At 41.6% G+C, this 17,821-nt stretch overlaps 1 protein-coding gene across 1 annotated transcript in view; it reads left to right on the top strand.

Annotated features, from left to right (window-relative positions):
- The window catches only part of jag2b (jagged canonical Notch ligand 2b), a gene marked incomplete at its 5' end in the record, with an annotated part of 57,882 nt that overhangs the window by 18,774 nt on the left and 21,287 nt on the right, over positions 1-17,821 (top strand). Inside the window, 4 exon segments of the mRNA XM_014015400.1 lie at positions 3,883-3,937; positions 9,043-9,297; positions 14,016-14,076; positions 17,499-17,629. Coding sequence (XP_013870854.1) covers positions 3,883-3,937; positions 9,043-9,297; positions 14,016-14,076; positions 17,499-17,629 — 502 coding nt within the window.

Below are 17,821 nucleotides of genomic sequence, written 5' to 3'. Positions count from 1 at the left end.
CCCCTGCCCCCCCCGCCCATCCATCTATCTTGTTCCAACCATTTGGGCAGCTGTCACTTAATCCAGCTAATCAGACTGGGCTGGTCTGTGGGAAACAGGCTTGTCCCCAGCTTTGATTGGACCGTTTACTGAGCTTTGATTGGACCGTTTACTGAGCTTTGATTGGACCGTTTACTGAGCTTTGATTGGACCGTTTACTGAGCTTTGATTGGACCGTTTACCTTTTTTATTTTTCTGTAAACTGAGAAAAACAAGTTCCTGTGAGCAAACGGTGCCTCCTGAGGTCCGTTTCTTCCAGGAAACCTTTGAATTTTACCTTGAATGTGTGTACAGGACTCACACACACACACACACGCGCACGCTCAGACACACACACACACACACACACACACGCTCAGACAGGAGCAGCCAGCCCTTTTGTGGTTGGGGGGGATGGGTGGAAAGGTCAGAAGCTGAGTTACATGTCGTGGGATGATGCACGTTCATGTCATGTAATCCATCTTTGAGGCTGCATCTGTTGCACGTCTGTGCTCGCTCAGGGAACACCAGCATCACTCAGATCTGAAAAACTCCCGTCTCCTTGGCTCTCCATCTAAACCCCCACCTCGAGGCCACCCTCTTACCTGTTGAAGTGGTCAACCTTAGCTTTGCGCTAACCCAACACCTTCCCTCCTCTTCATGTGACTGGTGGTCTTCCACAATAACACTCCCTCCCACCACCACCCACAGCCAGACAAGCCTGTTTAATCCCACAGCCCAGCAGCTACCAGCCTGCCGGTCCCCCCCCACATCAACAAGGCTGCTGTCGCCTCTAATTCTGTCTCACACATCCTCACGTGTTTGTTTTTTATACCCCCCCCCCATAATCGAAGATCCCATCAGTGACATTAGAGGTCACAGCAGTCACACTGTGACCACTACAACTGGAACTGGGAGTGATGTAATGAGAGCTATTTAGGTCAGCTGGTTGCCTAGCAGTGATGCTGGTTTGCTTAGCTAGTTTCCATCTGTGTGTGTGTGTGTGTGTGTGTGTGTGTGTTTACATCACACACTCTTAGATTTACCTCAAACCAATCTTTGACTGCAGAATAAACAGAACTCTGAACATCTTTATATAAAAAGTCACAAATGTTGGATAAAAACACTTCAAGCTAAAAATTTCAGATCAAAGTCTGAAACTCGTTCAGTTAAATGTTGTCTGGAGAAACTCCACATCAAGACTTGTAAAAGTTGTTTTCAGACATTGTTAGGTCTGGTTTTGACGTTTCCATCATGTGTTGATAATGTTAGCATCACTCTGCCTGTCGGCTGTGAACCATAAGTTGGTATGAAACTAATCCACTTAGCGGTGACAGCCGAGGGCTAAGCTCGCTCATCTTACTGTTGGCAAAGTGACCTTATTGTTGGCCACGCATGACAGGAAAGGCTTAAGTTTTTATAAAAATGAGGCAAATACAACATTTATGCTGCTTTTTTCTTTTTCCTTTCGTCAGCACTCCAACTGATCAATTATCTCTGTTAGGCTGCAGCTCATTTTTATTTATTGTATGCTAAAGAAGCAGCTTTGACTGGGATGGAAATTGGTTGTTTTTAGGAATTAGCTGAAAGCTAAGCTAACTGTTTGAAAATGCACAGGCTATGTTCACACTGTAGGGATTTTTTTGCATGTAAACAGTCCTGAAGCGACTTACATGCACAAAAGTAAATATGTTGTTAGCATGTTAGCATGTGTGGAAGCATTCTGCAGTTGAGCAACCAGAGCCAATTAATTAATTAATTAACAATGTTTACATTTGATCTTTCCACTTCCTGCATCCTCTGGTGCAGAATTGCACTCCTGGAACTGGAGTGAACTTCTAGAAGTGGAAATAAACTCAAATATCATCCCATGGTGCTAATATCTGTATGATATGTTTCTGTACCACCGTTAGCATCATAGGTTAGTGTCGACTCTGTCCTCCAGAATATAACAAATCTAGAAGGTTTAAAAAAGAAGCAACTGGAGCTGAAGGTGAACAGAGTTCTGGGCTTTCATCTGCATGACGGTACTGACTAATATCTGGATCGATCCATATAACCCGACCTCTCAGACTTTCATCTTTGATGGATCAGAGTGTAGCCAAGACCCAAGGTCCGCCCCTTCCCTCGTTCTGATTGGCCAGTAGGCCTTTCCAGTGTGTTTGAGAGCGAAAGCTGCATTTCATCTGGAGAAATGTCTGTTGGTGAACCTGAATATRGGCACTAAGGCTGCCATGATTAGTCGACTAGTCAACGACTAATCAACTATTAAAATAGTCGATTAGTCTTTTTTTGTTCTTTACTTTGTTTTTCTCTCCAAACGTCTTTGACACCTTCCACTGCCACGTCTHCCTTTCTGTCSTTGACACACATGCACAGTAGTGGTAACTGGGGTAGGRCGTGGACGTCACAAGACATTATACAGACAGGCTCTGGTATCATGGCTACCTGACAACAGAGCTCAAAGTGTGGCATCATTTTAAGAAAATGAAAGAGAAACCTGTGTAATATCTGCAGAGCAGAACTTACCTTCCACAGCWATTATTTTTAGTTAGCATATAGCTAAAATCTAACCATGGTTATATAATAGCAGCTGCATTCTGGCGCGATAAGCTGGATGTTTTATATTCAATTAACGTTTGATCTGATTAGTCGACAATAAAAATAATAGTTTGTGGCAGCCCTAATCGGCACCATGCACTGAGGGCGTTGGTACACGGAKATGGGGTGTTGCAAACCCAAAAGAGGGTGTGGCTAACCCAAAAAGGGGAGTGTCAAAACCGAAGAGTGTTGGATTGTTGCTACGACGTCCCTCCAGCTAAAAGCCTGATGAAATGATGGTTTAGACCAGTGGTTTCTAAATGTTTCTGCTTCTCACCCACAAAATATCAGCAGGAGAGCCCTGTGTCTAAAATAAACACAAGTATCAGGTCAAAGTCATAGTAATAGTATTTAACTTGAGTGGTGTTAAACAGCAGCACAGGATGCAGGTCTGACTCTGGTTTGTCCCGTTCAGATGAATCAAATCAGATTTGGGTTCATTTGACTGCAGTTTGACAGAGTCTGATGACATCATGGTTGGTTTCATCTGCTGCTTCAGCTCTTCTGACATCACAAACACACTGACTTCCTGTAAAAACGGCTGTAATTGTTGGAGCTTTATGTCAGCGTGGTGTCACGTATCAAACAGAAATGTTCAGGTTTCACGCTTGTTTTCATTGGAGCAGCCGTGGTTTAGAGTCACAGGTTCATTCTGAGAGTTTCACTTTGGAGAAGCTGTGGAGTTTCACTGAAGCTTGTGTGTGTGTGTGTGTGTGTGTGTGTGAGTCTGAGCCACAGTTGCGACCCTCCTGGCAGCCTGGATGTTCTCCTGCTCGCGGCTCTGGTTGCTGTTTCTTGGCTCCACACTTGTAACTCTCTGTAGCTCCTCTCTTATTTCTCTCGTTGGGTTTCATTGGTGAAACTCGAGCTGCATCCAGGTAACGAGGCCAAGGCGCGTACGACACACTGTGTAGTAGCAAAGAAATGGATTTTATTTTTTGTGCATCAGTTGTGTTGTTGATGCTTGTGTCAGAGCTGGATCCTGTGTTCCTGCTTCACAACAGGAGCACATTATGATCATTGTCACGTTTTCTTGGCACTTAATCAGGGAACAAAATAACAAAGGCTCTCATGTTCTTGTTGTGTTCCTTTTGTGTTGTTGTTGTTGTTGCACAGAAGAGACAAACGTGCCATCATTTTAATAGAATAAAGAAAATATAAAGTCTGTTTCAGTTGCAAACAGTTTGTTTTGTTGCTCAGGCGTCTCTGATTGAACTGAACTTTGTGCATCGAGTCATTAAATTATTTCTCTTCTGTCTCCAGCGGACGTACACGCTGATCGTGGAGGCTTGGGACTGGGACAACGACACACGCAGCAGTAAGTTAAACCTCTCCCATCTTTATTCTCTGGTTTTACTCTGTCCTGATGGGAGGAAGGTCCTTAAAGGGACAGAGACCAAGTTCAAGGTGTTTAGAAGAGGAAGTGATGAAGATAAGTTTATTTTCTCTTTAAACATAAAAACAACATTTTAATAACAACTAAAGGTGACATAGATACTTTATTATGGTATAGTATTTAAATATATGCCTGAGAAACACATATTGGCCCTTTTYTATTTTAATCTCATCTACGTGTCGTTTTAAATTAAATACCTGAAATGTGAACATTTTGAAGCCTTTTTTTGAGCGCTGGCTGCAAAAAGCATTATTTTCAGCAGAAAACCCTCAAAATTGTTGTAAATTTCCCTGCTTTCTAGAAAAGCTTTTTCTCTTTTCAGCTGGTAAAACTTAATATTGTAATATTATTTGAGGTTTTCTATTTAAAATGACATCAAATAAGAGATTCAGACTAAATATCACTGATTTATCCTGAGTAGGAAACAAATGTGGAGCTGCTCATGATATCAGGAGTCATTTGCAGCTCAAGCTTTAATAAAAAAAACAGTAACTAATAAAATCAGATTTTTAATGTTTTTTTTTAACTAAAAATGAATCAAAAACAAGCATTTAAGACTGTTTTGAAAGCTTACAAGAAAGTCTTACTGCAGCAGAAATGTACGATGGATTAAAACCGACCTGGACCTGCACCTGCACCTGCACCTGGACTGGACAGGTGGATCTCTGAAGGCCCAAACCTTTCAGTTCAGGTCTTGTTGGTGTTTGACCAGCTGGATCCTGTTTTCTTTGGGCTCTGCCCGCCTGCTGGACCCTGAACCGTCACTTTTCTCCCCGTCTGTGCAGCAGCTCCGTCTGGGAGGAGGACCTGAATGTCTGAGCGCAGCTTTGATCTGCGTAGATCCAGGTTTTTCATGAGTCTGTTGCACTTCTTCTTGTTTGTGAGCGTTGATTCACTCGTCCCCTCTGCCTTGTTTGTGAAGTCACTGCGTCCTGTTTTGTCCACACCATCAAACAGACTTCCAGCCCCGGACCGAGACAATTGAGAAGAAATAGATTGTGACATCACGGCTCTTTGATTAGCCCCGTCTCGTCTCATGTCACAGTAATTGTGTACGTTTTGCAGCTCTGATGGATCTAAGAGCCGAAGTGATTGCTCAGAAACATTCCAGCTGACTTCCTTCCAGCTCCTTACGTTCAGCTCGCGGCCAAGTTTCTGTAAAAACATTAAACAAATGTGTTCCTGGTCCAGGCTTACACGGCTCCTGACACACTTTTAGTCCTTTCTTAGTAGATTTATGTCACTGCAGTAAGAAAAATGAGCTCTTCTCCATTTTTATCCCTGGCTCCAGGGGTGGTTTTGTAATTTGTAACTCATATATTGAAACATTTAAAGAGAGACTAGTGTTTTTGTCAAAAAGTTCGTTTATTTCAYCCTCATGGGTTTAAAAACAAAAGCTCCTTTCAGCGTCTGTGGAGAGTCTTTGAAATGCTCTTTTCTATTTTTTTCTCTAAATATTTTGTATTTTATTTTCTCTAAAGTCCATATTTTAAGATGTTACTCATTTTTTTCCTCCACGTAAACAGTCATGTGCTTTAGCCTGAAGAAAATACTTTAAAATTAATGAGTTTTGATGACATTTTTTATTAAAAAACAGCCAAAGTTTTATAATTTCAACAAAACATTCAGTGGTGCTTAAAAATCAGCATGAAGTTGATGCTAGCCATTAGCTATGCTCAACTGATTAGCTTGTGTGATGTGGCTAGCCTTTAGCCTAGCCTGAATAATTAGCTTATGTGATGTGGCTAGCCTTTAGCCTAGCCTAACCCTTTCTTGGAAAATAAAGTTCCTCACGTTTCACGTAAAAAAAAAAATCACACAAATAATCAAACTATTTCATAATTAGTAAAATGTGTGACTTTAATGTTCAGTATTWTAACAGTTTCCTGTTTAACTCACATCTTGATGTGTTTCTCATGTTTTATCTTATTTCTCACTGAATGTTTCGCTGCTTTAAACTGTCATGTTCTGACACAAGCTGAGCCTAAAACAGCTTCTAAACTCAATAAATCTAAATTATATTCATTATTTTAAAGCACTTGGACACATTATGTCAAAAGAGTGCATTAATTCAGTTTAAAACTGAGCTGGACGTCATGGAAGAAGACTTTTGGCACTTTTACATTTGATAAATGGGAATTGTGAGGAAAACCCAACAATTACTCCTAAAGTTAAAGGTGCAGGTTCGGCTGAACTAAGAGGTGAACATGTGTCGAGGCATGTTTCTTTTTTTCTGCTTCAGCCTCGTAGAGATGTGGTTTCTCCTCAGCATGGTTACATTTTTTATCCCGCAGAACAAACACACTTTTGTCTTCAGGATATTCAAAATATTCAGTGAAAAGTTCAGCTTTTGTTGGGATCTTAGTGTTAAAATTAGTTTACAACGTGACTCCGATGATTGAAAAATGATCGTTAGTAAAGTTCAGCTCTTTTAAAGTTTAAAGTGGGGATTTATGGAAAAGCAGTAAATATCTTACCTGTTGTAGATAAAATTTTAAATGACTACATTGTGAAAAAGAAAAACACATCTGAGAGTATGTCTGGTCTGAGTGAGACCACTGTGTTAAAAACAATCCAGTCTTTAACATGTCATTGTTTTCATGCAGTAGTTGGTTTATAAATCTTTACACTGAAGTCAGGTTTGTGTGTTTGTGGTTATTAAAGCTCCATGGTTTTGGGCCCTGCCTCAGCTAGTGATCAGTCTATTCAGAATTAAACATTTTACCCATTTTATCTTAAAAACTAAGCCAACATTCYGCCCCCTGAAGCAGATGAACCAAAGAAGAGGAGACCTTACAAGCCTGAAATATGAGATTATATCATGTCTGTCCTGAGTCAGCACCAGTCTCCTGTCTGGTTCTACTTCGGACCTGGTCAGATTCCTGTCCTCCAGCGTCACGTCCTCTGGCGGGGCTACCCCCTACCCACCCTTGTGTTCTCAGGAAAGGCAGCTGGCTGTTTTTCTTGTTTATCGAACAGGAAGTGGAGTGGACCGGGCGACCGGGCTCTGTGTTTAGACACTTGGTAGCAGGGACCGGCTTGGGCCCGGAGCCCATTGTTCTCTATCTGGCAACAGGCGAGGGTTATTTCTGTTGTTGTTGCTTAATTCTGACTGACATTGTGTAAGTCCCCCAGCAGAGGAAGGGGCATGTGTGTGTGTGTGTGTGTGTGTGTGTGTGTGTGTTCCTGCTTCAAATCATGTTCATGGAGCCCACTGCACAGCTTTGAACCACTTAACTTTACAGCAGGTTGTCTGCTAAAGGCTGGTTTCATGATGCTTCTGAAGAAGTCCTCACCATCAGCAGAATATGGATCAATTCAGACAATGAATTTACTTGTTTGACATTCAGGCCTGTGTAGGCTCGCCTGCTTGTTTTAGTTTAGTTTTAACTGRTGCTTTTAGCCTTTGCAGCTTGAAACAAAGCTACAATTGTTTGAAGTCGTTGCAACATAATTCGTAATTTAACTGCTAAAAGTTTAACTTGGTCGACTTGAAACCCTTTGTTTCTAAAAACATCCTCGTAGACACGAAACTGTTTCTAGAAACGTTTACGTCCACACGGATGACCCAAAATGTAGCGCTAGCTGTCTGGTGTAGTAGCTATGCCAGACCTGCAGGTGGCGCTGTGACGCTGGTTTGGAAATACACCAAGAACAGGAAACAAGAGGTGGAGCGATCTTTACTGGAAATACACGAAGAAAAAGACGAGAATGGCAAATACAAGAGCTAAAACAAACCAGCTAAATAAACTTTATTAATATTTCACAGCTTTTAAACGCTTATTTAATGCATATTTTATTATTGTTGGCAGTTAAATAAAATGTTTTAAACCTTTAGCCTTTGACTCGTGGAGAAAAAATATTCAATTCAATTCAAAAATACTTTATTGATCCCAGAGGGAAATTAGGTGTTGTTGTAACTCATTTAAGTAAAACCTTATTGTAGATGTCTGTATTACAGCGAAGGTGAAGAAGCCTCCGACTGAAGACGCTTAAAATATGAACCTTTCAAGGATATTTCTCACACTTGTGTATATTTTTGTGTGAATTAATTTTTTACTGAAGCTATTTGACAAATATTTACTTATTTATCCATTACAACTTAATATCTATAACCTGTTGTGTGATTTGCTGTCAGTCCAAATGTTCTATTTTGGAATAAAGAGGTCAAAAATAAAAATGTGGGAGTTTTTTTGTTTTCCGATTAATTGATAAATTAAAAAAATTGAATAATTTATTATAATAGTTAGTTGCAGCCCTACTGTTGGTACCTCAGGAATACTAAAGTTTGTTTAGAGGTTAGTTTTTATTAGTGTTTAAGGCACTGTCACTATATAAATCTGCTTATTTTAAGACATTAATACATCTTTGAAGCTCTCGCAGACCAAATAAAATGCTCTCAAGGGCCWRATTTGGCCCGCGGGCCTTACGTTTTACACATGGTTTAGGTTGTTTAAACCTTAAGATACAGTTTCAAGATTTGGAGCCTGATTTTTAAAGTTACTTTTTAACATGTTTGTGTGTATTTATTTAGGCGGGGCCTTGGATTCATTAAACTTGTGTTTGCTAGTTTTGTGTATTTTAATGGTTACACACTAAATGTTAACATCTTACTYCTGTTGCTTTTTTAGGTAATTTACTTGGGTTTATTTCATTTATGAATGTGGTAGTGGATTGAAACATTTGCAGATAATTTTCTAAAGGGAAAAGTGAAATTTAAGAGCAGCTGCCTGTATTTATTTTCTAGAAGACACTAAAATGTGCCCAAATAGTTTGAGTCAATAAACCATAAAAGTAGGGAGTTGTTTTTTCTTCAGTTTTTTACAAACAGGACTTGAGTCAGTTTTTATTAAAGTAGACTAACAATGTAACAGCAGCAGAACCTGACTCATCTGAACTCCTTTTTGTTGTTTTTGTTGTTTTGTACTTTACAAGCTGTACTAAGCATCAGGAAGGAAATGAACCAGAACTTTTATTCATCTCGACTGGATTTAATTCTGAACATCCTGCCTTCATCCTCCTTTCAGACGAGGAGCTCCTGATCGAGCGCGCCACCCAAACCGGCATGATCAACCCCGGCGATCCGTGGCAGACGTTCTTTCACGACGGGCCGGTGGCTCGCCTGGTTTATCGTATCCGGGTGCGGTGTGACGAGAACTACTACGGGAACAAGTGCAACAAGCTGTGCGTTCCTCGGGACGACTACTTCGGCCACTACCGCTGTGAGCCTTCAGGGACCCAGGTGTGCCTGGACGGCTGGATGGGTGCGGACTGCAGGACACGTGAGTTGATGGAGAAAAATGTCTGAAAATGACTCTTTATCAGGTGCACAGGTGTGAAAGGGATGGTGCTAATTTAAAGTATTCTGTCAAGTGGTCAGCAAGTTGTGACATCACTGATGGAGCACAAAGTTTGGAGAAAATGGTGGAAGTGTTTGTTCAGGCTAGGCTAATGGTTAGCATCACAAGCTAATTGTTCAGGCTAGGCTAATGGTTAGCATCACAAGCTAATTGTTCAGGCTTGGCTAATGGTTAGCCTCACAAGCTAATTGTTCAGGCTAGGCTAATGGTTAGCCACACTAACTGATCGTTTAAGCTAGGCTAAGTAAGTAAAGTTTATAAAGCACCTTTCAAAGACAAACATCACAAAGTGCTTCACAGATCACAATGAATAAACAATAAAAACACTAACCCTATTAAGAAACCTATAAAATGAGCTCTGGTTTAGCTAGCAGTTAGCCTAGCCTAGCCTAGCCTGGATGAAAACTTGAACCCTTTTCCTCCGTAGTAGTCTTTGACTGTTTAACAGAACATCGCTTCAAAAATGATCGAACAGTCCTTCTTCCCTTGCCTTAGCCATTGATACCAACCATGCCAGGCTAGTTACTTTGCATTTTTTCTTAATTATTAAATGTTTAGGAACCACCTTCCACATAATCACCACCTTATCAAGGTGGAAGGGTTTGAGTAACCCCGGGGTATATTGTCTGGGGCTTTAGCCCCTGGTAGAGTCTCCCATGGCAAACAGGCCTACATTCAGGAGAGTTTTCTCCATGTCCCGGGGGAGGTCGAGGACATGGAGTCCAAATGATCCATGTACAGGACCTCCATTGCAAATGTGGCTTCCAGGAGCTGTGGCCTGAAGGTCAATGGTGCCTGTCACAGRAACTAAAGGACCCATTGGTGGACACCATTGGTGATGGAGGCCGTCAAGCTGAAGGAGAYTTCCTTCAGGACTCAGCTTTCTCAGAGGACTCCTGAACAGCTGATGAGTACAGTGTAGAGTTTAGATTATAGCTCYAGTACAAGTCTGACTCCAAACCCCAAACCAATTTCAGGTCAAGTTTGGGCTGAATTTATATGCTTAATGGTCAGATCAGGTTTCCATGGCATGTTTTCAATAAGCCTACAATCGTCCACATGGCTACAGCACAGAGAAAACTAAACAGGAATGAACGATCTAAAGTTGAGCTACAGATTATAGTCTAACCCCACCCTGTTGAGGAAAAGTGAAGCACAGCACACTGCACACGTACTCTACTGTTATCTGATTAGATAAAAACCTGTCCGTCCGTCCGTCCGTCCGTCCATCCATCCATCTTTTCAGGGTTGTGGGGGTCACTGGTGCCCATACCCAGCAGTCACTGTGTGAGGGGTGGTCTAAATATGAAAACATTAAAAGCTTATTGTATTTATGCATGTAGAAATATTCATCCTCAAAAATCGTCCATAAAGTTGGGGAGTTGTYTTACACGGGAGTAAATTCTAACTGATTTTTTTTTTCTACCACAATAAATGTACCATAAATATTTTCTAGTAAAGGACTATAACTGAAAGACTGTCACGGGGAATGAATCATCAGTTTTTCCTGCTGTATGTCAGACAGCTCACCTGATGAACCACAGGCATTTTTTTTTACGTGGATCTCAGGTGTATGTCTGCGAGCAGCTCGTTAATTTAACAACCAGCTCCTGCTGTCAGATCGGACCAGACTGTTTTCAACATCATGAAGCTTGTGTTGCTGACCTGCAGCCTTTGGTCTACAACCACACGCCCACCCACAGGTGTGTTTGTCCCCACAAGGGCAGAAACATGCTGAGGCCTGTAGGGCCAGCATTTTATACAAGGAGCAGGTTTTTAGGTTTTTAAAGCCCCAAAAAATGAGACTCACATTAAACCCACATAATAAAGTTTCTTAAAAAATGTCAGGACTTCAGCCTCGGGTCTCTAATCAGAGTTAACTGGTCACGGTGAATCAGGTTCAAACACAATGTCTTCGGGCTTGGGTCGGGTCAGATTCTTTAGGCCTGACCTTAACTCCAGTGCAGTGTGGCCAGATGGACTGCAGCTTTGTTGGTTGCGAATGCAAAAACTCGGGCATGGGAGGAATTCAGGGAGGACATAGACGGGGACTTTAGTTGGCATCAAGGAGGTTTTGGCAAATKYTTCAACGACTCAGAAAAGTGTTCCCTGTCCCAGGCTGTGCATGGTTTGGGTTGGGAACTGCTGACTCAGACTGAGGATATTGTTGATCGATGAAAGGAGCACTTTGAGGATCTCAATGCATCCACCATGRCCACCTCTGAGAAAGAGGAGTCTGAGGACTCGGGGGAAGACAAGTTCATTACTATGGCAAAGATCACCAAGGTGGTCCAAAAGCTCCTCAGTGGCAGGGCACCTGGGGTGGATAAGATTTGCCTCAAGATGATGAAGGCTCTGGATGTTGTGYGGTTGRCCTTCAACATCGCATGGAGGACTAGGACAACTCCAGACTGAGGTTGRGGTTCCGATTTTTAAAAAGGAGGGCRGAAGAGTGTCTTAACTATCGTGGGATCACCTTTCTCACCCTCCCCAAGAAAGTTTATTTCAGAGTGTTGGAAGGGGAGGCTCCGATTGATTGGTGAACCTCAGACTCTAGAGGAGCCACGTGGCTTGGATACCAAGGCACAGTTGTGGAGGGGAGAGGTGTCTGGTTTGGTGGTTCAGTTGGTGTCTTTGGGTCAAGACCTTCAGCGTGCTCTGAGGTGATTCGCAGAATCAGAGACCTATTTGCCCTGGGAGACTCTGCCAGGGGCTATTGATCCAGACAACATATTTCCCAAAACCAGTGGGTACTCAAACCCCTCCACTAGGGTTAAGATGGTGATTCTGTAGAGGGGGTTCCTAAATGTTTAATTAAAAAATACAAGGTAACTGACATGCCATAGTTGGTATTGATGTCCATCATTGAATATCATAATTTGAAATATGCTGGGGGTGGTATGATGGATCAGTTGGTAGAGCTGATGCCTCCCAGCAAAGATGTTTCCGGATCAAATCCCGGCCAGGACCTTTCTGGATTGAGTTTGCATGTTCTCTCTGTGCATGTGTGAGTTTAATCCAAGTACTCCGGTTTCCTCCCACACARCAAAAACATGACTGTGAAAATGTTCCCTGAGTGTGAGTGGATGATCGTCTCATTTGTCTTTGTGTCCCTGTGATGGACTTGAAACCTGTCCATGGTGCACCCTGCCCCTCGCATGGTGACTGCTGACTTTGAAAGGAAGAAGAGGGGATTGAAAATGGATGAATTATGCTGTCAYTAGTAGGCTAATCATCTGAAAATAAGAATAACTGATTTTCTTTTWTCCAAATGAGTTCTTTAGGGAGGGAGATTTTTATCCAGAGTCCACCGTGTTATTATGTATCTAGATACATAATCATAATGCAGGATGGAAAAACTTATAAAACTGATAAAAAGGCCTGTAGAAGTATATTAAAGTCTATGTAAGTGTAAATTTCTACTTTTGCTGATTATCTTTTTTAGAACTAACAAACTAGGCAAACACACCAAAGAACCATTTAACAATCTGGCCGAAGCCTGTGACGTCGACTTATGCTTACAACCACCTCCCACAAAGAGACAGTATGGATATATTATACATTTCCTGAATCCTTAGAATCATGTGAGTACTGCAGTAARTGACTCTTCTGTTTCTGATGCCCCTGGGTGTCACAGAGCTAAATGAAAGTATTTAATTTGGGCAAAAATAGTGCAAAAATGTGTATTTGTGGTTTAAAGAGTACTAATGTCCCCTGTGTTGATCAAAGACACAAATAAGGGCTTAAATGAAAGCCCAGAGGGTCTCCTTTAAAATGATCCCAAACACAGTATTATACACCTTTTGACTAATGTCTGTATCATGAGCTCAAACTAGCTGAACAAAAGTGTCAAAAACAGAAGTTTTCTTAACAGGTTATTAACTTTCTTAGCTGCTAGCTGTGATTTAGCTCCACTCTGGAAGGGCTYTCATACCAAAATATCATCAACAGACATGTTCCTTTACAAAAARTAWGATGAAGCTTTGCCACCCTGAAATGGACCAAATTGTGAAATGTTGGTCTCCGGCCTCAAAGTGTGTTTTTGTTTATCAGAATCTAATTTGAGTTATTAAACCAAGGAAACAAAAAGCTAATGTGTCAAATTCAGGGTGTTATCTGTTTGGTTAAAATAGTCACTAACTCATGCTTTTATTTTATTTTAACCTGTTAATTTTGACATTATGCCAATTGTGGTCCTGGCGTGTGTGTGTGTGTGTGTGTGTGTGTGTGTTGGGTGGGTCTCTGCATTCTTGTCTGGAAACAGGAGGAAAAATATCCGGAGTAATGTTGTGGAGACCCCTGTTTTCTGATTTTCTGCTCTCTTTTTGCAGACCCTTAAAGTCGCTCATGTTGTTGCAAACACAAATCTCCTGAGACATTTTGAAGCTCAGCCTGCACGTGTGTAAATTAGTGATGTGTAGAAACGCCTTTGTAGTTGTGCTTGTAGGTGGTGTTGTTAGAGAGTGGGGGGTCCTCCATAAATCATCAGTCTGACCTTTTTAGACTGAGGGGTGAAAAGATGTAGTTTTTTTAGGAAGGGTGGGGGTGTTTTACGTACACGCTGTAAACTTTTCTCTGCTGTATAACCCATGACTTCCTGCTCGTTTTTAATCATCTTCTATCTGTTTTTATTTCTCCAGCAATCTGCAAACAAGGCTGCAACCTGCTGCACGGTGGCTGCTCTGTCCCCGGAGTATGCGAGTAAGAAAGCATTCTTGATTTATTTTGACGTTGGCGTTTAAAATCACTGTTTTTATAGGGCTTTTTTTAACGAGGCCTTTTGGACAACATTGAAAGTCAAGGACATCTCCACAGATATGGCAGGCCATTTTACTATAAAATCTGCTTCTCTACTCTTGCCAGATATCTGTAATTGGTTTATGACTAGACGTATTAGTTAATTAAYATGTCTCTAATTACAATCTGACTAATGAAAATGACAGATTTGACTTGTATGGAGGCTCTAATTGAAGATATCTTAAAAGTGTTGACTCGTCAAAAATGTTCTAAACTGTTCTAGATATGTTAGTTTTTACTAGTCGTTTSAACATATCTCACTTCTTGACTGGTAATAATTCTAATTAAAGATGTCTTAAATGATGTCATTATTCAAAGGGTCTTAAATGTATTTGTAGATATTAGCAGTGTTTTACTAATCTGCTAACAGTGGAACTAGATTCTCAGAGTATTTGTTTTTTTGTTAACTTTGGAAACAGACTGATCAGCTTCAGCTAAATTAGGATCTGCTTATTTTAAGTCCACTAAAATATTAAACTTGTATTTTTATTCTATTAAATAAAAGCTATGTGCTCTTACAAGCAGTGTTGGATGTGTCAGCTACTGTGTAGCATGTAGCATCTTTAGCAGCTAACCTTCAAACTGAGAGCGTCCAAAAAGAAATYTAGAAGTATAAATACTAAAATTGTTAAAAAAATAATTAATTTAATTGTTAAAGTTTTTAAAGCTACTCAAACAACAAACCAAACTAACCAAATAGCAAACAGTATTTATAAGAACACAAACTTGATCAAATGAATGCTTAATGTGGAAGTATAAATCAAACAGAGCTATAACTCTGGTTTAGATTGGCTGATTTGGCACAAATGATCCCGCCCAGTAGATTTGTGTCCGTCTCACCAGTCTCACCAGTCTCACCAGTCTCACCAGTCTTCAGCAGGAAGAGATGAAGTGTCTTAGTGGTCAGTGTTAGCTTCCACGCATGTTTTTTAAAATATCCATTTAGCGTTAGCTGAGCTAAATGTTTATTTAGTGACTTAGTGTTTAATAAATCTAACTTTTTGGTTCACTGTGCCTAACACTGAATAACAGAGATAAGATTTGACAATTAAATTGCAAAAATCTTGACGGTGAATAATGACCAGGAAGTTTTTGATGAGTCATGATTCCTTTTAAGATCTCTCTAAAGTAATTTATATTTTTTTCTTATTAGTCATAAAATAAATGCAGATATCTTAAATTATTCAGGATTATTAAAATGTAGTTGTTTTGAGTCAAAATGTTATTCTTAGACATCTAGAATGTAATTACAGGTTTTATGCTACAATGGCCTGCCGTACCACAGAAGGTTTATCCCCCTCTTAAACCAGGTCTGACAGTTTTAGGACCCCCCAACGTGTTGATTTAGACAGGTCTTTGATTCTGAGGACAGCAGCACTCAGTTAACGGTTATTTATAGGTGAATAAAAAATAAAAAGTGTTTCCCTGCAGCTCGACCCTCACATCAAACCTCCTTAAGAAGAAAATCTCTAAATGAGTCCCTGAATAATTCTTCTTTACACGACTGAACCTGTGCTGATAAAGATGAAGCACCCTCGCTTGTTGAAGCCTGTTGGTTTCTGTGTTTTCCTCCCTGTCCCCTGTCGGCCCACCCTTCCCTGGTGGGCACCTCCTGCTCCCCTCAGCAGAGCGCCGTCTGCCTCCTCAGAATACAGAGTCGACGCTGCAAACGTGCTGGGAATCCTCACATTCTTCCCCTTTCCTCATCCGCATTGCGACGGTCCTCCTGGAAGGGCAGGGGGGCAGGAGGGGAAATGAATATCCCACTGTGATTTGCCCCCCCCCCACACCTCAGTTAATGGAGTGACGCTGAGTGTCCCCCCGGCCCCCCCAGGCCCCTCGTTTCCAGGATGCAGGTCCATCCCGTTGTGACTCGGAGGCTCCCCTCCCCACCTGCCGGATGGAGAGAGGCTGGTTCTGGTTCTGGTTCTGATTCTGGTTCTGATGAGGGGATCTTCAGCTCCACAAACTGAACCGTTTTCACAACAACAGGAAAAGTGACACGAAAAGGGAGCGGCCATAAAAGTCTTTCCTGCAGCGGCATGAATTTAATGAGTCCTCCGGGCAGCGAAGAGCTGCTTTCTTTTCTTTCTCTTTATTTTATCACGCCTTCATGGGCTTTATGGTGCTGAGCCACGGGCTTTTTGACAAAAAGCAGAAGAAAGCTGGGACGTGCCTGTTGTTACCATGCTCCACTGAGCTCTTTTGTTCCACAGCATCAGGCCTGTTCTGACACATGGAGCAGCTTGTCCCAAGAATCACCTTCAATATTTAGTTTAACTCATTAAGAGGCAGATCTAAAGCCCTAACCCCAGTCTGTTYGTAAAATACCTCATGAACCACTAACCAGACTGTGATGAAACTTCCAGGTAAWAATAATTAGATGTACGTCTACAGCTGATTAACTTCTGGAGTCCCCCTGATTCAAGATGGCCGCTATAGCCAGGTTATTTTAAAAAAMGCAAAAGACGATAGAGTTCAGGCAGTTTTACAGGTATGAAGCTCAAATCTGGTGTGGTAGTAGCTGTGAGTGCTTCACAACACATACTGCTGCTCTTACCGGAAATAACTTTATTCAAACTGTTGAGTCAACCCTGTTTGTCTGTTAGCAAAATATCTTAAGAACTACTGGATGGATTTCAATGAAACTATCAGGAAATAACTGGGTTCATGTTTCCAGCTGATTAACGTTGGGAGTAGATCTGAATCCAGATGGCTGCCACAGCTGAGTTAAAATAACACAAAACCATGTAATTCATGCTGTTTTTCAGATATGGAGCTGAAATGTGGTGCAGCTGCTGTAAAACCACGTAAACACCTGTCAGCAGGAGCTGATCAGGCTCTGAACTCCTGGTCCTTGTTGTGTAGTGTTAGCTCAGCAGCATGAGGACCTGTTACACACACACACACACACACACACACTCTCAGTGTTTTCTTCTTGTTCCCTGGTTGTCACAGCTCTGTGACGTTAGACCCCCCCCTGCAGAGAGGGGCAGTTTTCCAACAGCCCCTCTCTGAGAGGCAGCGGTGCGTCTGCTGGGGCTCAAAATAGAAGGCAATTGACAAGACAGCTGGCAGGACCACACAAACACACACTGTGAACACACACACAAACACACACTGAACACACAGTTGTGTCGCTGTCTGAAGCCGTCTCCTCTGCAGCAGGAGGAGCTCCTGACCTCCTGACTCAGCAGATAAAATATTCAGGAGTTAGTTTTGTGTTCAGCTGGTTGGGTTGAAYCAGTTCTTATTTTGTGTTAACGTTCGACACACATGTGTATCAGTCTATGGCCTGTTCTCTGATTGGTTGTTGTTCTGCACAGGTGCAGCTACGGCTGGCAGGGCCAGTTCTGCGACGAGTGCGTGGTCCACCCCGGCTGTGGCCACGGGACCTGCACCCTCCCCTGGCAGTGCAACTGTGAGAAGAACTGGGGCGGCCTGATGTGTGATAAAGGTACGAGCTAACGCTGTTAGCATCACAACGTCTTTAGCTTTATCTCAAACTATTAGCTGAAGATTTTAGGGCTGTGAAATTAATCGAGTTAACTCTGATTAATTTTACTGCTGCATGGGCATAGATTAAAAAATTTAATCACAATTAAAATGTTCAATGACTTTACTCTGAATCTGTAGGTTTGTATATTAC

This window comes from Austrofundulus limnaeus, unplaced genomic scaffold, assembly GCF_001266775.1.
Source record: "Austrofundulus limnaeus strain Quisiro unplaced genomic scaffold, Austrofundulus_limnaeus-1.0 Scaffold129, whole genome shotgun sequence".
In the NCBI taxonomy this organism is placed as follows: domain Eukaryota; kingdom Metazoa; phylum Chordata; class Actinopteri; order Cyprinodontiformes; family Rivulidae; genus Austrofundulus; species Austrofundulus limnaeus.
This window is presented reverse-complemented; position numbering and strand designations above follow the sequence as displayed.